Source organism: Ranitomeya imitator, chromosome 1 (assembly GCF_032444005.1).
Source record: "Ranitomeya imitator isolate aRanImi1 chromosome 1, aRanImi1.pri, whole genome shotgun sequence".
NCBI lineage: Eukaryota > Metazoa > Chordata > Amphibia > Anura > Dendrobatidae > Ranitomeya > Ranitomeya imitator.
Genome location: NC_091282.1, coordinates 908,397,209 through 908,424,879, shown reverse-complemented (window position 1 = coordinate 908,424,879; position 27,671 = coordinate 908,397,209). Strand labels below are relative to the sequence as shown.

At 44.2% G+C, this 27,671-nt stretch overlaps 1 protein-coding gene across 1 annotated transcript in view; it reads left to right on the top strand.

The window, feature by feature from the left end:
* IBSP (integrin binding sialoprotein) overlaps window positions 1-27,671 on the top strand; it is a 79,268-nt gene that overhangs the window by 19,962 nt on the left and 31,635 nt on the right. Inside the window, exon 5 of the mRNA XM_069745725.1 lies at window positions 9,476-9,517. Coding sequence (XP_069601826.1) covers window positions 9,476-9,517 — 42 coding nt within the window. The remainder of the gene's footprint in view (window positions 1-9,475; window positions 9,518-27,671) is intronic.

The following is a 27,671-nucleotide window of genomic DNA, read 5'->3' as shown; positions in this document are numbered from 1 at the left end:
CACAGTGAGCTTCCCAATGCAACTTATGCCTCATATCCATGTGACGATTTATGCATGAAGTACTCAAGCTAGTGATTTTTTTGGCCTCTACTGAGATTTTGTTGACCAATCTTACAGACAACATGAGTCGGGTCATCCTTTGCGATGTCAAAAAATGCCCAGGCTATGCAAGGCTTAGAGCCCATGCGACCTGAAGAGCCACCACAACTTCAGGTCTGAGGCACAGTTGGGGTTGAGGATGCAGTTGTTGATGTGCTTCCAGTACTCTGTCTCTGTCCAGGAAGGCGCACCGTTACCTCGTCGTCAGACTCGTCACTAGCTTCCTCCTCCACCTCCTCTGCTGACCTCATGGACTGGTGGACTGGGGGTGGCCAGTAAGTGGGGTCTACAACCTCGTCATCATCATCCTGTGTGTTCTCACACCCGTCGTCCTCAGAGCCAACCTCTTCCTGCCCCGACCGAAAAGTCAAATTTTCGTTCAAATCAGGTATCTCAGTCTCATCATCATCTTCCTCATTGTCTCCACCAACAGGAGTTACAGTTTGGGAACGAGGGTCTACATTATGCTCAGAACCTTCTGCATCTGGGCCTGGATCCGACTCACAAAAATTCTGGGCATCAGTGCAGATCATTTCCTCGTCTGGATTCACAGAAGCTCTGGAGCAGACCTCTGATTCCCAGGCTATAGTATGCGCAAACAGCTCTACAGACTCAACCATGTGTGTTACCCCATGCTCAGATGGGCAGCTGGAGACTTGGGAGCTGTGAGGAAGCAAGTGCGATTGGGGTGACAACTCTGAGGACTGGAGAAGTTGTGATGTTGAAGTTGACATGGAGGAGAGCCCATTTGAACGATTACTTGATATCCGTTCAAGCACCTGCTGTTTTTGTGCCTCATCTGGAATTTTTAGTGATTCTTGTAGCGATGGTCGTAAGAAAGGGATCATATCTGGAGGAAAGAAGGTTTAAGCATAATAACAGACGCGGATTATTTACTGTAAGAGCAGTGAGACTATGGAACTCTCTGCCGTATGATGTTGTAATGAGTGATTCATTACTTAAATTTAAGAGGGGACTGGATACCTTTCTGGAAAAGTATAATGTTACAGGGTATATACACTAGATTCCTTGATAGGGCGTTGATCCAGAGAATTAGTCTGATTGCCGTATGTGGAGTCGGGAAGGAATTTTTTCCCCCAATGTGGAGCTTACTCTTTGCCACATGGGTTTTTTTTGCCTTCCTCTGGATCAACATGTTAGGGCATGTTAGGTTAGGCTATGGGTTGAACTAGATGGACTTAAAGTCTTCCTTCAACCTTAATAACTATGTATATCAGATTGTCCACGAAAAGAAGTAGACATCTTACTTTGGCTGGAAGATGGTTTTTCTTCTGCAGATGTTACTGTTGCTTTACCACCTACCCCACGGACACAACCTTTTTTTCCCTTTCCAACACGCCTATTCCCCTTTCCACCAGCAGAAGGCCTTTTGCCACTCATTTTAGTGCTTAACTAATTGGCAACTCTGTATCTGTAGTTGTTGGCACAACAACCGATGGATGAAAACCGAGCAGAACTGAGTGGCCAAACTGTGGTACTAGGCCCAAAACTATTAACTGGATTAGATGCAGTAAAAATTGAGATACACAGGCGGTGTAGCTAGCTTCACAGGCGGGCTACTTAGATGACTATCAGACAATGCTACTTGCCCAAAAGGATTGGCTGAGCTAGATTACACCAAATGCTGTGACAAACACTGGCACAGCACTGGCACAGACCTGCCTGGCAAACAGTGCTATGAACTGCTGTAACCTACCCTGAAAAGGGCTGATATTACAACTAGTCCCGCCTCCTCCAAACTCCCTAAACCTATCTCTCTGACAACTAGCTCCAAAAAACACTCTTAGTCTGTATAGCGCCCACAGCAGCAGCGGTGCCGTCTAACACTAAGCTGCAGCAGTGAGGAAATGGTGGAGACGGGACAAATGGCTGGTTCTTATATGGCAAGGAAATGTGACATACACAGCCAATGACACATGCCCTTGCTTATGTGCATCACATGCACATTGCTGTGTGTGTGTGCACTGCTTATAGGCTGAGAGACTGCACCGCCCCACTGTAAATGCGGGAAAGAAAACAAAATGGAGATCGGCATTATTTCAGCACAGATCTATCCCCCCCCCACCCACTATACACTGAAACAGTCTATTAACAATGGTAAACAGTTTTAATGTGCAAATCAAGCTAGGCTTTTGGTGAACGAACAGTTATCGAACAGAAACTCGAACAGCCGAATTTTAAGCAAATTGTTCGGGTTTGTCGAACGACTCGGGTGTGCCCAAAACAGATTGAATTTGAAATTGGCGAACAGTTCGACTCGAACACCGCTCATCTCTATTCACCAGTGCTGTCCAATTATTTGCCAAAGCAGAAAACTAGATGAGCACACCGTTGTAGGCATCCATCATCACATACGTTTCTGAGATCTAGAAAGCCCCTCAGCCTAGGCAATTGAGTCCAATATAAGAGAGAAAAAAATGGCCTCTCTGGTAAAATATTGGCAGATTTATTACATTTCCATTAAAAACAGGTCACAAAGAGGACAGTGTTCTGGTGTTGATGCGTTTTGACTTTAGCAGTCTTAGGCTGCGTTTTTAACGCTACGTTTTTAAACGCAAATGTGAAACCAGCCTTAATTGTAACAAAAATGATATTTAACCCCTTAACGACCAGAGGTACTTTTGATTTTGCATGTTCATTTTTTGCTTCCCTTCTTCCCAGAGCCATACATTTTTTTATTTTTGGTCAAAATGGCCATCTGAGGAAAAAATGTAAAGTGCGGAGAAATTGCAAAATAATAATGCAATCCCAAAGTTGTTTTTTGTTTTGCTTTTTTGCTGGGTTCACTAAATGCTAAAACTGACCTGCCATTATGATTCTCCAGGTCATTACGAGTACATAGACACCAAACATGTCTAGGTTGTTTTTTATTTGGTGGTGAAAAAAAATTCCAAAGTTTGTTAAAAAAAATTGCACCATTTCCGAAACCTGTAGCGTCTCCATTTCTCGTGATCTCCGGTTGGGTGAGGGCTAATTTTTTGCTGCCATTTTTAATGATATCATTTTGGTTCAGATATGATCACCCGTTTTAATTTTAATGCAATGTCGGGCGACCAAAAAACGTAATTCTGTTTTGACTTTTTTCTCGCTACGCCGTTTAGTGATCAGGTTAATCCTTGATAGATCGGGTGATTTTGAAAGCGGCGATACCAAATATGTGTATATTTGATTCTTGTTTCATTTTGAATGGGGCGAAAGGGGGGTGATTTTTACTTTTATATTTTTTAATTTTTTTTAATATTTTTAAAAACATTTTTTCACTTTTGGCATGCTTCAATAATCTCCATGGGAGACTAGAAGCTGCTATAACCCTATCTGCTCTGCTACATAGAGGCGATGATCAGATCGCATGTCTGTAGCAGAATTACTCACTTGCTGTGAGCGCCGACCACTGGGCGGCGCTCATAGCAATCTGGTAGTGATAACCTGTTATGACCTGGTGGTTAGGAGCACCCAAAAAGACCTGATGGTTAAACCAACAAAGGACAAGCTCTGGGAAGTGGGAGCTCTGCTGACCGCAACCCCTAATCCTATCACACACACTAGAAATAGCCGTGGAGCGTTCCTGACTCTCCCTAGACGCCGCAAATCAGGGGAGATGGCAGACAAAATTACCCCCTCTTTGAGAATACCCGCCGGCTCAGGAACACCCGGAGAGTCAGGGCATCAGCCTTCACATTCTTAGAGCCCGGAAGGTACGAAACCACAAAATTAAAACGGGAGAAAAACAGCGACCATCGAGCCTGTCTAGGATTCAATCGTTTGGCAGACTCGAGATAAGTCAAATTCTTGTCAACTCCTGAAAAGCCTCTACAGCCGCAGAGGACCAATTGACCACATCAGCACCTTTCTTGGTCAAATCAGTCAACGGTTTAGCCACACTAGAAAAATTAGCGATGAAGCGACGGTAAAAATTAGCAAAGCCCAGGAACTTCTGCAGGCTCTTCACAGATGTCGGCTGAGTCCAATCATAAATGGCCTGAACTTTAACAGGGTCCAGCTCGATAGTAGAAGGAGAAAAAATGAAACCCAAAAATGAAACCTTCTGAACTCCGAAGAGACATTTAGACCCTTTCACAAACAAGGAATTTGCGCGAAGGACCTGGAACACCATTCTGACCTGCTTTACATGAGACTCCCAATCATCCGAAAAGACCAAAATATCATCCAAATATACAATTATGAATCTATCCAGGTACTCTCAGAAGATGTCATGCATAAAGGACTGAAATACAGATGTAGCATTAGAAAGCCCGAATGGCATAACCAGGTACTCAAAATGGCCCTCGGGCGTATTAAATGCTGTTTTCCATTCATCGCCCTGTTTAATACGCACAAGATTATACGCCCCTCGAAGATCTATCTTGGTGAACCAACTAGCCCCCTTAATCCGAGCAAACAAATCAGACAGCAGCGGCAAAGGGTACTGAAATTTGACTGTGATCTTAAGATCCTAAGAAGGCGGTAATCAATACAAGGTCTCAAAGAACCATCCTTCTTGGCCACAAAAAAGAACCCTGCTCCCAATGGTGATGACGACGGGCGAATAAGACCTTTCTCCAAGGATTCCTTTATATAACTCCGCATAGCGGCGTGCTCTGGCACAGATAAATTGAACAGTCAGCCCTTAGGAAACTTACTACCAGGAATCAAATTAATAGCACAATCGCAATCCCTATGAGGAGGTAGGGCACTGGATTTGGGCTCATCAAATACATCCCGGTAATCCGACAAAAATTCAGGGACTTCAGAAGGAGTGGAAGGCGAAATTGACAGCAATGGAACATCACCATGTACCCCTTGACAACCCCAGCTGGACACAGACATAGATTTCCAATCCAATACTAGATTATGGACCTGTAGCCATGGCAACCCCAAAACGACCACATCATGCAGATTATGCAACACCAAAAAGCGAATATCCTCCTGATGTGCAGGAGCCATGCACATGGTCAATTGAGTCCAGTACTGAGGCTTATTCTTGGCCAAAGGCGTAGCATCAATTCCTCTCAATGGAATAGGATACTGCAAGGGCTCCAAGAAAAAACCACAGCGCCTGGCAAACTCCAAGTCCATCAAATTCAGGGCAGCGCCTGAATCCACAAATGCCATAACAGACGACAAAGAGCAAATCAGAGTAACGGACAAAAGAAATTTAGACTGTACCATACCAATGGTGGCAGACCTAGCGAACCGCTTAGTGCGCTTAGGACAATCGGAGATAGCATGAGTGGAGTCACCACAGTAAAAACACAGCCCATTCTGACGTCTGTGTTCTTGCCGCTCAGTTCTGGTCAAAGTCCTATCACATTGCATAGGCTCAGGCCTATGCTCAGAGAATACCGCCAAATGGTGCACAGCTTTGCGCTCCCGCAAGCGCCGATCGATCTGAATGGCCAAGGACATAGACTCATTCAGACCAGCAGGCGTGGGAAATCCCACCATGACATCCTTAAGGGTTTTAGAAAGACCCTTTCTGAAAATTGCCGCCAGGGCACACTCATTCCACTGAGTAAGCACAGACCACTTTCTAAACTTCTGACAATATACCTCCGCTTCATCCTGACCCTGACACAAAGCCAGCAAGATTTTCTCTGCCTGATCCACTGAATTTGGTTCATCATAAAGCAATCCAAGCGCCAGAAAAAAACGCATCTACATCACGCAATTCAGGATCTCCTGGCGCAAGGGAAAATGCCCAGTCTTGAGGGTCACCACGCAACAAAGAAAAAATGATTTTTACTTGTTGAACGGGGTCACCAGAGGAGCGGGGTTTCAAAGCAAGAAACAGTTTACAATTATTTTTGAAATTCAGGAACTTAGATCTATCCCCAGAAAACAAATCTGGAATTGGAATTCTAGGCTCTAACATCGGATTCTGAACCACAAAATCTTGAATATTTTGTACCCTTGCAGTGAGATGATCCACACAAGAGGACAGACCTTGAATGTCCATATCTACACCTGTGTCCTGAACCACCCAGAGGTTAAGGGGAAAAGAAAGACAAAACACACTGCAGAGAAAAAAAAATGGTCTCAGAACTTCTCTTATCCCTCTATTGAGATGCATTAATACTTTGGGTTGGGCCAGCTGTACTGTTATGACCTGGTGGTTAGGAGCACCCGAAAAGACCTGATGGTTAAACCAACAAAGGACAAGCTCTGGGAAGTGGGAGCTCTGCTGACCGCAACCCCTAATCCTATCACACACACTAGAAATAGCGTTCCTGACTCTCCCTAGACGCCTCTTCACAGCCTAAGAGCTAACTAGCCCTAGCGATAGAAAATAAAGCCTACCTTGCCTCAGAGAAATTCCCCAAAGAAAAAGGCAGCCCCCCACATATATTGACTGTGAGTTAGGATGAAAGTCACAAACACAGAAATGAAACAGGTTTCAGCAAAGGGAGGCCAGACTTACTAAACAGACAGAGGATAGGAAAGGTAACTTTGCGGTCAGCACAAAAAACTACAAAAAGACCATGCACAGTGTGCAAAAAGACCTCCGCACCGACTCATGGTGCGGAGGTGCCACTCTGCATCCCAGAGCTTCCAGCTAGCAAAGCAAAATCATGATAGCAAGCTGGACAAGAAAACAAAGAACAAATAATAAACTAGCAAGGACTTAGCTTCTGCTGGAGTAGACAGGACACCCGACAGATCCAAGAGCGAACTGAACCAGTACAAGAACATTGACAGCTGGCATGGAGTAACGATCTGAGTGGAGTTAAATAGAGCAGCCAGCCAAAGAATAAACTACGTCACCTGTGGAAGGAACCTCAGAAGCAGCAGCTCCACTCACAGCCACCAGAGGGAGTCCATGGACAGAACTCGCCGAAGTACCATTCATGACCACAGGAGGGAGTTCGATAACAGAATTCACAACAACAACCATAGAGGTCTCCAGGAGTCCTCTGGTTGTCATGCCAACCCATCGGTGACCCACGATCACATGACGGGGGTCACCGATGGGCGGATTTCCAGTGCGATTGCCAGAAGTGCATGTTAAATGCCACAGTCAGCATATGACAGCAGCATTTAACAGGTTAATAGCCGAGGGTGGATCGCGATTGAAATAGCTGTCATGTGCCGAGAAAGATGTTGGCTCACCGCCGGAGCCCACATCAAAGGGAGGGAGTCCGATATTGGTGTACTATTACACCCGATGTCGCAAAGGGGTTAACCATTGCTAACAACATTGTGGCAGAGTCACTGGAAAATTGCTGCTTGAGGGCGTCTACCCTCAACTATGCACATTCGTTTCCACAGACCATGTGACTGGCCCATTATAGTCAATTGATGACAATGTAGCATTTGTCTGGTTTCATTCATCTGGTCAGTGTTTGGTATAATGGTCTAAAATTATTGGCACTTATCATCTTAAAGGATTCCTGTCAGCAAGTTTTTGTATCCACATTAATATGAACTACGTTAAGTTCCTGTAATGCTGAATAAATTCATAGCTTTGCTCTAGCAATCCATTTCTCCACTTCAGAGAAATCCTAGGCCTTACGGCTCATGCACCTCCCTGTAAATTATAGTGCTTGTGCAAGATTTCGGGCATGGCAGCAGGTCACTGAGAGGATAATGACATGACAGTCAGTGATGAGAGGCCTCGGATGGCGGGGAAAGACAAAGAGGAACTCTAAGTCTATGGCCAATCCACATGCACATGGGATCTCTTTAAAATAGAAACACAAATTGCTAAAATGAAGGTATGGATTTATTCAATAATTCAGTGACATGATATAAATTATATTAGTCTAGGGTACAAAAAGCCGATGACTGGTTCAAATTTCATAGCAAAAAAGGTCATTATCTCATAGGTTTCCTTTATTATTACCTTCTACTGTATGAGCGGTCACGTGGGGCCGCCGATTACAATCATGAATATGCGGCTCCACCTCCCATAGGAAACTCTCCTTCAGGCCCTGGGATCCATCTTAATGTAAAAAATAAAGAATAAAAATAAAAAATATGGCTATTACTCACCCCTCCGAAGGACCCTGGCTGTCACCGCTGCAAGCGTCCGCCTCCGTTCCTGAGAATTGCAGAGAGTGAAGGACCTTCAATGATGTCGCTGTCACCACTCACGTGACCGCTCACCTGACCGCGACGTCATCAAAGGTCCTTCACTCACTACATTCTCAGGAACCGAGGCGGACGCTCGCAGCGGTGACAGCCAGGGTTCGCCGGAGGGGTAAGTATAGCCATATTTTTTATTTTTATTCTTTATTTTTTACATTAATATGGATCCCAGGGCCTGAAGGAGAGTTTCCTCTCCTCCAGACCCTTGGAACCATACGCACCGCACACTCCGATACCGATTTCCGATATCACAAAAATATCGGAACTTGGTATCGGAATTCCGATACAGCAAATATCGGCCGATACCTGATACTTGCAGTATCGGAATGCTCAACACTATTTATAACTCAACCCTGACTTCTCAGCAACTTTGTCCCCGACTTGGAGAGCTTCATGGTGTTTGGTTAGTGGTGCCTCTTCTATGGTGCTGCAGCGTCTGTGGCCTTTCAGAAAAGGTGTGTATATACTGACAGACCATGTGACGCTTAGATTGCACACAGGTGGGCTTCCTCTCACTAAGCATGGAACTTATAAAGGTAATTGCTTGCACCAGAAATTTTTAGGGGGTTCATAGCAAAAGGAGTAAATACATATGCACATGACACATTTTTTATTTGATCCCATAAATTAAATTTATGCCAATACTTTTACAAGCCACTGTATTTGTTATTATCTTCAAAAAATGCATCTAGGCCCTTTTTTAAATCATCAACGGTTTCCAGTGTGACCAGTTCCTGTGGTAGACTGTCTTATAGATTAAGGGCTCGTTCACACGAGTGTATAATGGTCTGTGGAAAAAATCACGACATGCAACAAGTGGCTCCAGAATTGGGATCATGTGCACCCATAAAAGTATATGGGTGTGTGTAAACTTCAAACAGCACCTGAATGTCACCAGAGTGCAATTCGACATCCGTGTACCAGGACAATGGAGAAGATGGACAAATTAAGTTCTCCATCTTCTCCACACCTATGCTCCAAATCTTGCATGCAAGGGAATTGGATCACAGTAAACTGTCAGAGTTTGAGCCGAGTGTCATTGGCATAATCGAGCCGATTTTCTTGCACGAGATAATCTATGCTCGTGTGACCCCAACCTAATATTTCTCATGGTAAAGAAGGTCTGTTTCCTCTGGAGATTGAAACTTTTTTTCTCTTGAAGAAGATCATACCCTCTTATCTTATGAGGGGGTTTACATGAAACTGCTTTTAACCATATTTTTTATATGGGCTATTTTTATAGTTGCACATATTATGATTTATCTTCCAGGCAAGCGATTCTTCAGAAGAAAATGAAGATAGCTCTGACGAGGTATGTGTATGCGATCTATTTTTACTTATTAATGTACAAATATACATGTAAAAATTTATTTTTGTACTAAAAAAATCATTGACAATATTTTCTTTTCATAAAGCAAAGTATTACTGCTCATCACTATAATGAGACCTCTCTCCATAGTTAACATAAAATTACGATTCTAGAGCATTTTTCCAATAATTTTGCATTGAACTGTTCTTCTGTTATTTTGTCCTACAAATTAATAAATGCATTTTCAACTGAGGGTGATGAGTTGGAGGTCTGTCTCTCCACTCTCCGACATGGGCCAACCAGCTCACAGTGGCAGGCTGTGTAAGGCCGGCTTCACACTTGCGAGTTTTACGGACGTAAGAGCGCAGAAACTACGTCCGTAAAACTCGCAAAAAATACGGCACAATTATTCTCTATGCCCCTGCTCCTATCTGCCGTATTTTACTGATCAGTATTATACGGCTTTCTACGGCCGTACAAAATCGCAGCATGCTGCGTTTGTCACCGTACTGCGCAAGAAATACGCCAATGAAAGTCTATGGAAGCGTGAAAAATACGGATTTCACACGGACAAGCAGTGTGACTTGCGAGAAATACGCAGCGCTGTTAGAGAGAAAAGCCGGTAATTCAGTGCGGTGTACAGTAAAATCACACTGACAGCTTACAGTCCAATAGGTAGAATAAATGTGTACACATAGAATAGGTATATATATATATATATGTCAGTGAGACACATATATGTATATATATTAATATTTATTCCAGCGCTATACAGCTTGAAAGCCGGTAATTCAATTACCGGCTTTTTCTTTCTCCTTCCTAAAACCCGACATGATTTGAGACATGGTTTACATACAGTAAACCATGTCTTCTCTCCATTTTTTTTGCAGATTCCATACTACTAATGTCAGTAGTGTGTATCTGCAAAATTTGGCCGTTCTAGCTCTTAAAATAAAGGGTTAAATGGCGGAAAAAATTGGCGTGGGCTCCCGCGCAATTTTCTCCGCCAGAGTAGTAAAGCCAGTGACTGAGGGCAGATATTAATAGCCTGGAGAGGGTCCATGGTTATTGGCCCCCCCCAGCTAAAAATATCTGCCCCCAGCCACCCCAGAAAAGGCACATCTGGAAGATGCGCCTATTCTGGCACTTGGCCACTCTCTTCCCATTCCCGTGTAGCGGTGGGATATGGGGTAATGAAGGGTTAATGCCACCTTGCTATTGTAAGGTGACATTAAGCCTAATTAATAATGGAGAGGCGTCAATTATGACACCTATCCATTATTAATCCAATTGAATGAAAGGGTTAAATAAAACACAAACACATTATTTAAAATTATTTTAATGAAATAAAAACAATGGTTGTTGGAGTATTTTATTCTACGCCCAATCCAATCACTGAAGACCCTCGTTCTGTGAAAGAAAAAACATAATAAACCAACAATATACTTACCCTCCGCAGATCTGTAACGTCCAACGATGTAAATCCTTCTGAAGGGGTTAAAACATTTTGCAGCAAGGAGCTTTGCTAATGCAATGCTACTCCTCGCTGCAAAACCCCGGAGAATGAGTCTAAATATAGATCAATGAGCTATATTTAGCTTCATTTGCGGTGAGGCGCCCTCTGCTGGCTGTTTATAGATCATGGGAACTTGCCTAGAAAGCCTGGGAGCTTTCTAGGAAATTTCCCACGATCTATGAACATCCAGCAGAGGGCGCCTCACCGCAAATGAAGCTAAATATAGCTCATTGATCTATATTTAGACTCATTCCCCGGGGTTTTGCAGCGAGGAGTAGCATTGCATTAGCAAAGCTCCTTGCTGCAAAATGTTTTAACCCCTTCAGAAGGATTTACATCGTTGGACGTTACAGATCTGCGGAGGGTAAGTATATTGTTGGTTTATTATGTTTTTTCTTTCACAGAACGAGGGTCTTCAGTGATTGGATTGGGCGTAGAATAAAATACTCCAACAACCATTGTTTTTATTTCATTAAAATAATTTTAAATAATGTGTTTGTGTTTTATTTAACCCTTTCATTCAATTGGATTAATAATGGATAGGTGTCATAATTGACGCCTCTCCATTATTAATTAGGCTTAATGTCACCTTACAATAGCAAGGTGGCATTAACCCTTCATTACCCCATATCCCACCGCTACACGGGAATGGGAAGAGAGTGGCCAAGTGCCAGAGTAGGCGCATCTTCCAGATGTGCCTTTTCTGGGGTGGCTGGGGGCAGATATTTTTAGCCAGGGGGGGGGGCCAATAACCATGGACCCTCTCCAGGCTATTAATATCTGCCCTCAGTCACTGGCTTTACTACTCTGGCGGAGAAAATTGCGCGGGAGCCCACGCCAATTTTTTCCGCCATTTAACCCTTTATTTTAAGAGCTAGAACGGCCAAATTTTGCAGATACACACTACTGACATTAGTAGTGTGGAATCTGCAAAAAAAAATGGAGAGAAGACATGGTTTACTGTATGTAAACCATGTCTCAAATCATGTCGGGTTTTAAGAAGGAGAAAGAAAAAGCCGGTAATTGAATTACCGGCTTTCAAGCTGTATAGCGCTGGAATAAATATTAATATATATACATATATGTGTCTAATGACATATATATATATATATATATATATATATATATATAGACAGTATATATATATATTTTTTTCTTTTTGGGACACATGGATCATTTCTATAGCGGTATGTTGGTTTTGCAAGCCTGCGAGAAAACCACGCAGTACGGATGCCATACGGATTACATACGGAGGATGCCATGCGCAAAAAACGCTGACACACCCTGCCTACGGAGGAGCTACGGACCACTATTTTCGGGACGTTTCAGCGTATTACGGCCGTAATATACGGACCGTATTTTCATACGCTGAGTGTGAAGCCGGCCTAAAGACGCATCTAACAAGGTGGATGCTAACACCCAGTTGTCAATATATTCATAAACATTCAGGAGGAAACAGAGGAATGGCACAGGCACAGATTAATGAGAAAAATCACTCCCATTGTTGTTTCATGGGAAATTCAAGCATTTGCCAAAACAGACATTTAGTGCTAAAGTAGCAACTATTCTTAGGGCTACATTTCTATTTTGATGTTGCAGAATTTCTGCACCATTTGTGAATCTATTAAGTAAATTAAGTTCATTTAATTTTTTTCACTATGTTTTGTTTGCAATTTTTCCATACATTTTTATTGCGTTTTTGATGCTTTGTTTTTCTGCTTTTTGTTTGTGTGTCATGTATTTTTTTTTTTTAAATTGCTGCTGTTTTTTATTCTTCTGGATATTTGGCAAGATTTTATTGACATAGAGTAATGTGCAGATAACATATGAATGAAGCAGAAACGCACGTGTGTTTTTCACTTGAAGATGTTCTGAATCTAGTGCAAGTCTCATAAAACTCAGCATACCAGCAAGAGAAACTGACATGTGGCAGATCTGAATCTTGCACCACAGATCAGTTTACACTAAGTAAAAAAAAAAAGGAAGCACGGAGGGCATGAGATTTCTATAAATCCCAACCACTTTGAGAGGATGCGTTTTTGACGCAGTGAAAATATAGTGTCAAAAACTGAAAAAAACCTCATACTCATTGTGGGCACATAGTCGTCACTAGTGTTGAGCGATACCTTCTGATATCGGGAAATATCGGATCGGATTGGATTGGACTGATACCCAAAAATATCGGATATCGCCGATACCGATACCGGAAACCAATGCAAGTCAATGGGACACAAATATCGGAATGAAAATAAACCTTTTCTTTCCTTGCACATCCAGTTCCGGAGGGGAGAAGAGTGTGGGCGGTGCGTGGGCAGAGACTGCGTGTCTGTGTGGGATCGTGGAGGGTCTGTGTGGGCCTGCTGGGGTCTGTACGGGCCTCTCAGCAGTCTGTGCAGGCTGCCGGGGATCTGTATGGGCCTCTCGGGGGTCTGTGCGGGCTGTCAGGGGTCTGTGCGGCTTGCCGGGGGTCTGTACGGACCTCTAGGGGGTCTGTGTGGGCCTCTCGGGGGTCTTTGTGTCTGTGTGCAGGCATCGTCCTATGGGACTACAAGTCCCATCGGGCTATGCCTGCTACAATGGCAGTGATTGACACATTAATGGCTTTAAAATAGGGGGACCCCCCAAAAAATGACGAGTAGTCCCCTATATTTTATTGCCAGAAAGGCTACGCAGACAGCTGCGGGCTGATATTCATAGCCTAGAGAAGGGCCATGGATATTGGCCGCCCCTGGCTACAAATACCAGTCCGCAGCTGCCCTAGAAATGGTGCATCTGTAAGAGTTGCCAATTCTGGCACTTAGCCCCTCTCTTCCCACTCCAGTGTAGTGGTGGGCTATGGGGTAATAAGGGGTTAATGTCACCTTGCTATTGTAAGGTGACATTAAGCCGGGTTAATAATGGAGAGGCGTCAATAAGACACCTATCCATTATTAATCCTAGGGTAGTGAAAGAGTTAAAAAAATAAAGACACAGCCAGAAAAATGTATTTTAATATTCTTTATTTAACCATACTTACCATTCTTCAGCGTCTTCAAAAAATGTAAAATAATAAACCGCATACTACCTGTCCGCCGTAGTCCAATTAATAACTAGTGTCCCACGACGATCTCCCCTATAGAACAGTGACATCGGGTGATGTCACTGCTTCATAGGACATTCAGTGACACACTGACAGGAGACAATGACTCCTGCAGTGCATCACTGAGAGGTTACCTTAGTTCAGAGTCTCACTTTATGGAATTTGTTGCGTGGGAAATTTCTCACACAGTAATGCCAAAAGTGGGCAGCACGGTGGCGTAGTGGTTAGCACTGCAGCCTTGCAGCACTGGGGTCCTGGGTTCTAATCCCACCCAGCACAACATCTGCAAAGAGTTTGTATGTTCTCTCTGTGCTTGCATGGGTTTCCTCCGGGCACTCCGGTTTCCCCCCACATTCCAAAGATATACTGATAGGGATTCTAGATTGTGAGCCCCATCGGGGACAGTGATGATAATGTGTGCAAAACTGTAAAGCGCTGCGGAATATGTTAGCGCTATATAAAAAATAAAGATTATTAAGTGAGACTAAGGACTATTTTTTTTACAGCGGCGGAGGAATACAGTGTGGAAGGATACCTTCCCCCGTCATTGTATTCCTGGAACCCCTAGAGAGCGGTCGCATCAGCTGATGCTGCTGTTCTCCACTGGAGATCGTCGTGCGACACTCATGGATTTCTGCGGATCAGGGAGTATATTGGTTGTTTATTTTAATATTTTTTTACAGATGACACTGGCTTCGGGGAACAAAGTGACAAATGATGGTGAGTATGTACTCTATGTTATATGTACTGTATGTCTATATGTATGTATTGTATGTAATGTATGAATGTATTGTATGTAGTATGTTGTACGTTGTATGTATGTATGTAGTATTTATGTATGTAGTATGTATGTAGTATTTATGTTGTTTGTATGTTGTATGTATGTAGTATGTATGTATGTATTATGTTGTATGTAGTATGTATGTAGTATGTATGTAGTATGTTGTATGTAGGGGCTGTGGCACCATCTCTTGAGCTCTGGTAAGTTTCTGCTATTTACTAATATTAGGCCTTAGGACTGCTGTGCATGCTTTTCCTGCTGATCATTAGATTTTGTATATAACAAACTTTGATGTGCCACTGCGGCTTAAAAAGACATCCTGTGAGGTGTAGTGTGCACTCTGGCAGGGACCCAGCTTTGTGTTATTACACCATACTATGATTTATTGGTCTTTTGCCAGTTGCTCAGGAGTGGTGCCATTTTTGATCTTTTGTTTGGCTCATTTCTACCTGTGGGTAATACTTTTTACTAGTATGTTTTTATTCTAATAAAGATTGTTTATATACAGTTCGTTAATACGCCTCAGTCTCTATATGATTTAATCTATGTTTGCGTAGAACGGGGGCATATGTAGGATTGGTTTGGAGGTTACGTTATAATATAACTACTCTAACGATTCTTTCCAATCATGGGAGTACTGTTTTGATTCTTATGTTGTATGTATGTAGTATGTATGTAGTATGTTGTATGTATGTTGTATGTATGTATGTCATATGTAGTATGTATGTAGTATATAGTATGTTGTATGTATGTGTGCATGTATGTATGTATGTGGTATGTATGTAGTATGGATGTTTTTTTTTGTTTTTTTACATTCAACACATTAGCCGGATGATGGGACTACTACTGTCCCATCATTGGCTAGTGTGTCAATCACTGTCATTGTAGCAGGCATAGCCCGATGGGTCTTGTAGTCCCATCGGACGATGCCTACACACAGACACAAAGACCCTGGCAGGCCCACACAGACCCCCGAGAGGCCCGTACAGACCCCCGGCAGGCCGCACAGACCCCCGGGAGGCCCGTACAGACCCCGGCAGGCCGCACAGACCCCCAAGAGGCCTGTACAGACCCCCGGCAGGCTCGCACAGACACGCAGTCTCCGCCATGCACCGCCCACCACCGACATCATTTCAGCAGCCAATCACAGCCATGCCATTAGTTAACATGGCTAACATGCCTAACAGGATGTGCCCACACTTCTTAGGATCCTCATTGGCTGAATAGAATAAAACTGTCTCATTGCATTAGGGGAACTTCCGATTCCGGTATTCGAAATTGTAAAATTATCGGAACTCAGTATCGGAACTCCGATACAGCGAATATCGGCCCATACCCGATATTTACAGTATTGGAATGCTCAACACTAGTCGTCACACATCCTGTTGATTCCTGTACTGGAAAAAACAGTAATGCTGAGATTTGTGGTCCCTGTCCGTATGTCATCCATGAGTATGCGTGCTGTCCATGTGTTTAGAAAACATGCAAAAATCTGTGTTTCTTTCCTCCAACTGAATGAAAGTGCATCAAGTTTTGTCTACTTAAATGTACCTCAGTGTTCACATTATACAATAGTAACTTACGCACAGCGTCGGACTGGAGCACCTTGGGCCCACCAGAGAAAATCATTCTTGGTGCTCACTATGTAGTTACATAGAAATAAATACAAGACCACTAATTATGTGGTAAAACGTGCTAATATCAGCATATAATATAAGGTAGTACACATCTTAATTATGTAGCATGGATCGGGGTAGCCCCCTCATAGAATATAATGTAGCCCCCAAATAGAATATACATAATGTAGCCCCCTCATAGAATATAAAGTAGCCCCCTCATAGAATATAATGCAGCCTCCCTCATGGAATATAATGTAGCCCCCTCACAGAATATTATGCAGCCCCCTCATAGAATATAGTGCAGCCCCCCACAAAATATAATGCAACCCCCTCATAAGGTATAATGCAACCCCCATAGAATATAATGTAGCACCCTCATAGAGTATAATGCAGCCCCCCTCATATAGTATAATGCAGGCCCTCCACAGAATATAATGTAGCCCCCTCAGAGTATACTGTAACCCCCTCATAAGGTATAATGCAGCCCCCCCATAGAATATACTGTAGCCCCCCTCATGGGACATAATGCAGCTTCCCTCATATAGTATGTTGTAGCCCCCCCAAATATATTGTAGCCACCTGAGAGAATAATGCAGCCTCCCTCATAGGGTATAATGCAGCTCCCCTCCACCTCCATCCTTGTCCCCATCACCACTTCTATCATTGCCTTCTCACCCACCACCTTTATCATTGCCCTTTCCACCACCCCCATCATTGCTTTCTCCCCCACCACCCCATCATTCCGCATTCCACTACCTCCATCATTGCCTCCTCCCCCACAACCACCATTGTCCTTTCCACCACTACCATCATTTTCTTTCCACCACTACCATCATTTTCTTTCCACCACAACCGTCATTGCTTTCTCCCACACCACCCACATCATTTCCCATTCCAACACCTCCATCATTGCTTCCCCCCACTATCATCACCATCATTGTCCTTTTCATCACAACCATCATTGACTTCTCCCCTACCACCCCATCATCCTTTACACCACCACCAACATTGCCTTCTCCCCAACCATCCCAATGACGGCTCTCTCTATCACCCACATCATTACCAATTCCCAATACACACACCTCCAATACACACACAGCACCGTACACACAGCACCGCACCACACACATGCACATATAGCACCTCACCGCACCACATACATGCATGCAGGCAGACAGACACCTTACCTCTCCGCACATTCCCCGCAGCTGCAGCCCATCCTGGCAGCATCTTTGTCACTGGCAGTTTCTCTCTGAAACAGCCGCGCTGAATGAAGACATCATCCAGTCGTGCTGTGTCAGACAGGAAGCGCCAGGCAGCAGGCAGGAAGCAGGATGGCATCAGATCCCTGCAGCCCCGCTTCACTTCCAAGCTGCAGGGATCGCTTCCTGCCTGTTGATTGTCCTCAGGGTTAGCTGCCCTGCAGGGGTCCACATCCAGGGCCCTCATGCAGCAGCAACGGCTTTACATGTGGGCTATGTTAGCCTTATCCTGCAGCTAACACTGACTGGTATTAAAGTGAAATGAATACCCACTCCTCTCCACACCCATGGAAGCATGGGGAAGCGTGAATATTAATTTCCCTTTTAGCAGTTGGGACAGGCTCCTGTCTCCAGCTGCTGCTCAGCTGGCATCAGGCAGGCCACAGTGACTCAGGGGCCCCATAGCTGCTGGGTGTTCTGCTATTAGTGACATACCACTGGCTGGGGGCCCCTGGAGCAGTGTGGGCCCTAGGCAGCTGCTGGCCAGTATATCAGCCATCCCAATTCCTGTGAATTTTGCATTGAAAAGTCAAATGGCGCTCCTTCCCTTCCGAGCTCTGCCATGCGCTCAAACTGTGGTTTACCCCCACATATGAGGTATCGGCATACTCAGGACAAATTGTACAACAACTTTTGGGGTCCATTTTCTCCTGTTACCCTTGGTAAAATAAATCAAATTGGAGCTGAAGTAAATTTTGTGTGAAAAAAGTTAAATGTTCATTTTTATTGAAACATTCCAAAAATTCCTGTGAAACACCTGAAGGGTGAATAAACTTCTTGAATGTGGTTTTGAGCACCTTGAAGGGGGCAGTTTTTAGAATGGTGTCACACTTGGTTATTTTCTATCATATAGACCCCTCAAATTGACTTCAAATGAGATGTGGTCCCTAAAAAAAATGGTATTGTAAAAATGAGAAATTGCTGGTCAAAGTTTAACCCTTATGACTCCCTAACAAAAAATTTTGGTTCCACAATTGTGCTGATGTAAAGTAGACATGTGGGAAATGTTACTTACTAAGTAATTTTTGTGACATATCTCTGTGATTTAAGGGCATAAAAATGCGAAATTGGAAAATTGCGAAATTTTCTAAATTTTCGCCAAATTTCCATTTTTTTCACAAATAAATGCAAGTCTTATCGAAGAAATTTTACCACTGTCATGAAGTACAATATGTCACAAGAAAACAGTGTCAGAATCATCAGGATCGGTTGAAGCATTCCAGAGTTATAACCTCATAAAGGGACAGTGGTCAGAATTGTAAAAATTGGCCAGGTCATTAGCATGCAAACCACCCTTGGGGCTTAAGGGGTTAATATCAGTTCACAGCTTTTTGCTTAGCCTTTACTGGTTAGTTTGTAGGAGAACCCCTCAAAAATTGACATGGAGTCCCCCTATAAAGTCAAACCAGCAAAGGCTAGGCAGACAGCTGCGGGCTGATATTAATAACCTGGGAAGGGGCCATGGTTATTGATCCCCACCCAGGCTAAAAACATCAGCTCTCCGTCGCCGCAGATATGGTCCATCTATAAGATTCTAGCACATAGCCTCACTCTTCCCACTTGCCCTGTAACGGTGGCAAGTATGGTTCATATTTGTGGGGTTGATGTCACCTTTGTATTGTCGGGTGACATCATGCCCACAGGTTAGTAATGGAGAGGCGTCTATAAGGCACCTATCCATTACTAACCCCATAGTGATATTGTAGAAAAACACAGACACTCAGAATAAAGTTCTTTATTTGAAATAATCACATAGACTCCTTTATTAAATCTAAATTTACTATAATTACTGAATGCCTAATCCCGGACCCCCTTGTCTCCTGCAACAATCAAAAAATAATAAACCAAGATATAATACTATCCTGTCCAACGTAGTCTACTTAATACCGAGTGTCCCACGGTGATCTCACATGTAGAACAGTCACATCAGGAGATGTGACTGCTCTACCCGGCCTCTGGCGATACACTGACAGGAGATAATTGCTCCTGCCGTGTATCTCTGAGCTGCCATGAGAGTTCACCAGAGATCATCAGCTTCGATGCTCTCACGACACTTCCGCTGTGTGAGAACTTTCTCACGTAGTGGTGCCATAAGTGAGAGCACCGGAGCTGATCAGCTGATGATCCCCGTTGAACTCTCATGGCGGGTCAGTGATACACTGCAGGAGCGATTACATCCTGTCAGTTTATCGCCGGCGGCCAGGTGAGATCGACATGGGACACTCGGTATTAAATGGACTACGGCGGAAAGGTGAGTATATGTTGGTTTATTATTTTTGATTGTTTACAGGAGACACGGGCATCAGGGATTAGCCATTTGGTGAGTATGTATTGTGTATGTGAATATGTAGACACGTGGTCAAAATTGTAGGTACTCCTCGTTAAATGACAGAAAAACCCACAATGGTCACAGAAATAACTTGAATCTGACATAAGTAATACATTAAAATAAAACTCATGAAATAGGCCTGGACAGAAATGATGGTACCCCTAAAAAGAATGTGACAAAAGGGACATGTTAAATCACAGTGTGTAGCATCACAGGTGTCTACAATTTTGGAATAATTGAGTGGGCCTGTATATAGGGCTACAGATACTCATTGTGCTGTTTGATGACATGGTGTGTATCACACTCAACATGGAACAGAGGAAGCGAAAGAAAGAGTTGTCTCAGGAGATTAAAAAGATTCGAAAATTATAGACAAACATGTTAAAGGTAACAGTTATATGACCATCTCCAAGCAGCTTGATGTTCCTGTTACTACAGTTGCACATATTATTCAGAAATTTAAGATCCATGGGACTGTAGCCAACCTCCCTGAACGTGGCCGCAGGAGGAAAATTGATGACAAATCAAAGAGCGACAGAACCAAGCTAGGCCCAAGAATACAAGAAGATCCAAAAATATGACTAACTGAAAAAAAGCGGGTTCCTATATAAAACTAAAATATAACCTTTATTCTATATCAATTAAAAAGAAGGTGCAAACATCTAGTGCTGACAAAGGTGCAAAGTGCATACGTACAACATGAAGACACATATAAAAATATATGAGCATATAACCGCAAAGGAAGATATTATCTAGTATGCAGAAAACACACTAGTATCTTAAACAGAAACAGGCCAGAGACTATGAATCCGTATACCTCTAGATCTCACGTCTCTACTACCACAACTGTTTTACTATGGCAGGATACCGTTCCAGCAGGCTATGTCTATAATCCATTATCAGCCTCTAGATAACTGCTGTTGCAGTGTAGACGTATCCCTACCCAGCGGTATATCACTCTTCCTAATGCTCTGCAAATCGCGGTGACCCTGTTGTCATCCAAATGCCCTCCACTGGCAACATATTGGGGCAAAGACGTATATAGAGTCATATGCGTTTTTTAACCAGTGATACTCATCTGTCTTCTGCTGGTCATGCTTAAGGGACCTGGTGCAGTGTTGAGTATCAGTGGCCCATGGTATCGGTCATTCCACTTCCAACCGCATTATTCCCTGTGGGCTCTTTTTCTTGTACAGTGCTTCCCAACGCGTTTCATATGGATCATACTCATCAGGGGATCATGTCACATATACAAATAATGCGTGAGCATAGAGCTATGGCGGACCCACCGCCGCCTCCTTTTATATGTGGCTACCTGGCGTCTCCTCGTCTCGGGTTTCCGGACGCCGGGCGCCTCACTTCCGGTGTAACCGAAGACTCAGCACCCTGGAACAAGGGGGAATGCAAACTCCGTTCCGGATATCCCGACGTCGGCGCATCATGCCGTAACGTCATATCCGGTGGGCGGGCATAACATGCGTCTCGCCCACAGGACGGCGCCTGCTAGCGCTTAGCGCTTTTTTAGGTGCAAAAAGCAGAGGAAATCCATCTCTCTGACCTCTTCTGTACCTCTATATCCATGAGGGGAAAATCAAAATACCCAGAGGCCTTTGAAAAAGGTGTACATACAGGCTTACACTACCAAAATAAGCTAATGATAACCCCATGGTATGGGGTGTACAGGACCTCGGATTACAGTATGTTTCACCCAGAAAACCATAATAAAATATACATACACAAGTCCAGATGATGGTATAAATCACCACAGAACCGTGTAAATCACAGAAAAATAGAATAAATGACATGACATGCTTAAAAGAAAACCGCAAAAAATATATATGAGGAGAACATACGTAGGCAACACAACGGACCCTCACAGAAAGACAGAACAGGGTGCAGTGTTGTGAATTCTGTGGCTGAGTTCACTTCTGTGGTCACAAGTGGTATTGCAGTCTCTGGGCTTCCTCCCTCAGGTGTTTTGGTGAGCTCGTTGGCTGCCTTGCTATTTAGCTCCACCTGAGTCTGTCTTCCTTGCTCCTTGTCAATGTTCCAGTGTTGGATCTGAGCTACTGCATCTTTCCTTGGGCCTGCTGCTCTGCTAGATAAGTGCTTCTAGTTTGTTTTCTGTTTTTTCTGTCCAGCTTGCTATTAACTTTTTCTGGAAGCTCTGAGAAGCAAAGGGGTGCACCGCCGTGCTGTTAGTTCGGCACGGTGGGTCTTTTTGCCCCTTTGCGTGGTTTTCGTTTTAGGGTTTTTTGTAGACTGCATAGTTCTCTTTGCTATCCTCGCTCTGTCTAGAATATCGGGCCTCACTTTGCTGAATCTATTTCATTCCTACGTTTGTCTTTTCATCTTGCTAACAGTCATTATATGTGGTGGGTACAAAAGATTCAAGATACTATTGATCAGAAATCGATGCTAGAACCAAGAATTCCGATTCCTGATTTGTTTTTTGGTGACAGAACTAAGTTCCTGAGCTTCAGAAATAATTGTAAGCTATTTTTGGCCTTGAAACCTCATTCTTCTGGTAATCCTATTCAACAGGTTTTGATTATTATTTCTTTTTTGCGCGGCGACCCACAGGACTGGGCGTTTTCTCTTGCACCAGGAGATTCTGCATTGAGTAATGTTGATGCATTTTTCCAGGCGCTGGGATTGCTTTACGATGAGCCTAATTCAGTGGATCAAGCTGAGAAAAATCTGCTGGCTTTATGCCAGGGTCAGGATGATGTAGAAGTATATTGTCAGAAATTTAGGAAATTGTCAGTACTCACTCTGTGGAATGAATCTGCACTAGCGGCTTTGTTCAGAAAGGGTCTCTCTGAAGCTCTTAAGGATGTAATGGTGGGATTTCCTATGCCTGCTGGTTTGAATGAGTCTATGTCCTTGGCCATTCAGATCGGTCGTCGCTTGCGCGAGCGTAAATCTGTGCACCATCTGGCGGTATTGTCTGAGAGTAAGCCTGAGCCTATGCAGTGCGACAGGACTATGACTAAAGTAGAACGGCACGAACACAGACGTCTGAACAGACTGTGTTTCTATTGTGGTGATTCTACTCATGCTATTTCTAATTGTCCTAAACGCACTAGGCGGTTCGATAGCTCTGCCGTTATTGGTACTGTACAGTCCAAATTCCTTTTGTCCATTACCTTAATGTGCTCTTTGTCATCATATTCTGTCATGGCGTTTGTGGATTCAGGCGCTGCCCTGAATCTGATGGATTTGGATTATGCTAAACGTTGTGGATTTTTCTTGGAGCCTTTGCGGTGTCCTATTCCGTTGAGAGGAATTGATGCTACACCTTTGGCCAAGAATAAGCCTCAGTACTGGGCCCAGCTGACCATGTGCATGGCTCCTGCACATCAGGAAGTTATTCGCTTTTTGGTACTGCATAATTTGCATGATGTGGTCGTGTTGGGGTTGCCATGGCTACAAACCCATAATCCAGTATTGGATTGGAACTCTATGTCGGTAACCAGCTGGGGTTGTCAGGGAGTACATGGTGATGTTCCATTTTTGTCTATTTCGTCATCCATTCCTTCTGACATCCCAGAGTTCTTGTCGGACTTTCAGGATGTATTTGAAGAGTCCAAGTCTGATGCCCTACCTCCGCATAGGAATTGTGATTGTGCTATCGATTTGATTCCTGGTAGTAAATTCCCTAAGGGTCGTTTATTTAATTTGTCCATACCTGAACACACCGCTATGCGCAGTTATGTGAAGGAGTCCCTGGAGAAGGGACATATTCGCCCATCGTCGTCACCATTGGGAGCAGGGTTCTTTTTTGTAGCCAAGAAGGATGGTTCGCTAAGACCGTGTATTGATTACCGCCTTCTTAATAAGATCACTGTTAAGTTTCAGTATCCCTTGCCATTGATTTCTGACTTGTTTGCTCGGATTAAGGGGGCTAGTTGGTTTACTAAGATTGATCTTCGTGGTGCGTATAATCTGGTGAGAATCAGGCAGGGAGATGAATGGAAAACGGCATTTAATATGCCCGAGGGTCATTTTGAGTATCTGGTGATGCCGTTCGGACTTGCCAATGCTCCATCTGTTTTTCAGTCTTTTATGCTTGACATTTTCCGTGAGTATCTGGATAAATTCTTGATTGTTTACTTGGATGACATTTTGATCTTCTCAGATGATTGGGAGTCTCATGTGAAGCAAGTCAGAATGGTTTTCCAGGTACTGCGTGCTAATTCCTTGTTCGTGAAGGGATCAAAGTGTCTCTTCGGTGTGCAGAAAGTTTCATTTTTGGGGTTCATCTTTTCCCCTTCTACTATCGAGATGGATCCGGTTAAGGTTCAGGCCATCCAGGATTGGACTCAGCCGACATCTCTAAAAAGTCTGCAGAAATTCCTGGGCTTTGCTAATTTTTATCGTCGCTTCATCTGTAATTTTTCTAGCATTGCCAGACCATTGACCGATTTGACCAAGAAGGGTGCTGATTTGGTTAATTGGTCTTCTGCTGCCGTGGAAGCTTTTCAGGAGTTGAAGCGTCGTTTTTGCTGTGCCCCTGTGTTGTGTCAACCTGATGTTTCTCTTCCGTTCCAGGTCGAGGTTGATGCTTCTGAGATTGGTGCAGGGGCGGTTTTGTCACAGAGAGGTTCTGGTTGCTCAGTGTTCAAACCATGTGCTTTCTTTTCCAGGAAATTTTCTGCTGCTGAGCGTAATTATGATGTGGGCAACCGAGAGTTGCTGGCCATGAAGTGGGCATTCGAGGAGTGGCGTCATTGGCTTGAGGGTGCTAAGCATCGCGTGGTGGTTTTGACTGATCATAAGAATCTTACTTATCTTGAGTCTGCCAAGCGCTTGAATCCTAGACAGGCCCGTTGGTCGTTATTTTTTGCTCGTTTTGATTTTGTGATTTCATACCTTCCGGGCTCTAAAAATGTGAAGGCGGATGCTCTGTCTAGGAGTTTTGTGCCCGACTCTCCGGGGTTATCTGAGCCGGCGAGTATCCTCAAGGAAGGAGTCATTGTGTCTGCCATCTCCCCTGATTTGCGGAGAGTGTTGCAGAAATTTCAGGCTAATAAACCTGATCGTTGTCCGGCCGAGAAACTGTTCGTCCCTGATAGGTGGACTAGTAAAGTTATCTCTGAACTTCATTGTTCGGTGCTGGCCGGTCATCCAGGAATCTTTGGTACCAGGGAGTTGGTTGCTAGATCCTTCTGGTGGCCATCTCTGTCACGGGATGTGCGTGCTTTTGTGCAGTCCTGTGGAATTTGTGCTAGGGCTAAGCCCTGCTGTTCACGTGCCAGTGGGTTGCTTTTGCCCTTGCCGGTCCCGAAGAGGCCTTGGACACATATTTCGATGGATTTCATTTCTGACCTTCCCGTTTCTCAAAAAATGTCGGTCATTTGGGTGGTCTGTGATCGCTTTTCTAAAATGGTCCATCTGGTGCCCTTGGTTAAATTGCCTTCCTCCTCTGATTTGGTGCCTTTGTTCTTCCAGCATGTGGTTCGTTTACATGGCATTCCTGAGAATATTGTTTCTGACAGAGGTTCCCAGTTTGTCTCGAGGTTCTGGCGAGCCTTTTGTGGTAGGATGGGCATTGACCTATCTTTTTCCTCGGCCTTCCATCCTCAGACTAATGGCCAGACCGAACGAACCAATCAGACCTTGGAAACATATCTGAGATGTTTTGTTTCCGCTGACCAGGATGATTGGGTGTCATTTTTGCCGTTGGCTGAGTTCGCCCTTAATAATCGGGCCAGCTCGGCTACCTTGGTCTCTCCATTTTTCTGCAATTCTGGGTTCCATCCTCGTTTCTCTTCAGGACAGGTTGAGTCTTCGGACTGTCCTGGTGTGGATTATGTGGTGGACAGGTTGCAGCAGATCTGGACTCAGGTAGTGGACAATTTGACCTTGTCCCAGGAGAAGGCTCAGCTTTTCGCTAATCGCAGACGCCGTGTGGGACCCCGACTTCGTGTTGGGGATCTGGTTTGGTTATCTTCTCGTCATATACCTATGAAGGTTTCCTCTCCTAAATTTAAACCTCGTTTTATTGGTCCGTATAGGATTTCTGAGATTCTCAATCCGGTGTCTTTTCGTCTGACCCTCCCAGACTCCTTTTCCATACATAATGTATTCCATAGGTCGTTGTTGAGGAGATACGTGGCACCTATGGTTCCATCTGTGGAGCCTCCTGCCCCTGTTTTGGTGGAGGGGGAATTGGAGTATATTGTGGAGAAGATTTTGGATTCTCGTGTCTCTAGACGGAAACTCCAGTATCTGGTCAAATGGAAGGGTTATGCTCAGGAAGATAATTCCTGGGTTTTTGCCTCTGATGTCCATGCCCCAGATCTTGTTCGTGCCTTTCATGTGGCTCATCCTGGTCGGCCTGGGGGTTCTGGTGAGGGTTCGGGGACCCCTCCTCAAGGGGGGGGTACTGTTGTGAATTCTGTGGCTGAGTTCACTTCTGTGGTCACAAGTGGTATTGCAGTCTCTGGGCTTCCTCCCTCAGGTGTTTTGGTGAGCTCGTTGGCTGCCTTGCTATTTAGCTCCACCTGAGTCTGTCTTCCTTGCTCCTTGTCAATGTTCCAGTGTTGGATCTGAGCTACTGCATCTTTCCTTGGGCCTGCTGCTCTGCTAGATAAGTGCTTCTAGTTTGTTTTCTGTTTTTTCTGTCCAGCTTGCTATTAACTTTTTCTGGAAGCTCTGAGAAGCAAAGGGGTGCACCGCCGTGCTGTTAGTTCGGCACGGTGGGTCTTTTTGCCCCTTTGCGTGGTTTTCGTTTTAGGGTTTTTTGTAGACTGCATAGTTCTCTTTGCTATCCTCGCTCTGTCTAGAATATCGGGCCTCACTTTGCTGAATCTATTTCATTCCTACGTTTGTCTTTTCATCTTGCTAACAGTCATTATATGTGGGGGGCTGCCTATTCCTTTGGGGTATTTCTCTGAGGTAAGTCAGGCTTGTATTTCTATCTTCAGGCTAGTCAGCTCCTCAGGCAGTGCCGAGTTGCATAGGTAGTTGATAGGCGCAATCCACTGCTGCTTACAGTTGTGTGAGGATAGATCAGGTACTGCGGTCTACAGAGATTCCACGTCTCAGAGCTCGTCCTATTGTTTTTGGTTATTGCCAGATCTCTGTATGTGCGCTGATTACTGCATGCTGTGTTGCCTGATTGCCAGCCATAACAGTGCAGCTAACCAAAATCCCTATGCATACCCTCTCTATTCTGGTCCCTGCCTATCGCGGAGGTTGGCACCCTAGACCTGCGCAGTGGCGCCCCCACTCGACGGCAGCTGCCCCTATTGCTAGGATACCCTATGGACCCCTGTTACTACAGGAAGGAAGAAAAGCCTACGTGGTCATTCAGACCATATGGTGTAGTGGTTTGAAGGCGGAAAATCCACCTACTTTCCCTCTGCAATATATTCCTGTCCCAATCTCCACCTCTCTGAGACTGGTAGACTCTGTCTATACCCATAAATTTAATCATTTTCAGATCACCTTGGTGGATCTTATTGATGTGATTAGCAACCGGGGTAACTCTTTTGTTAATAGTGTCACAGTGGTGTTCTCCGACTCTTCTTCTCAGTTCCCTACTTGTTTTGCCAATATATTCC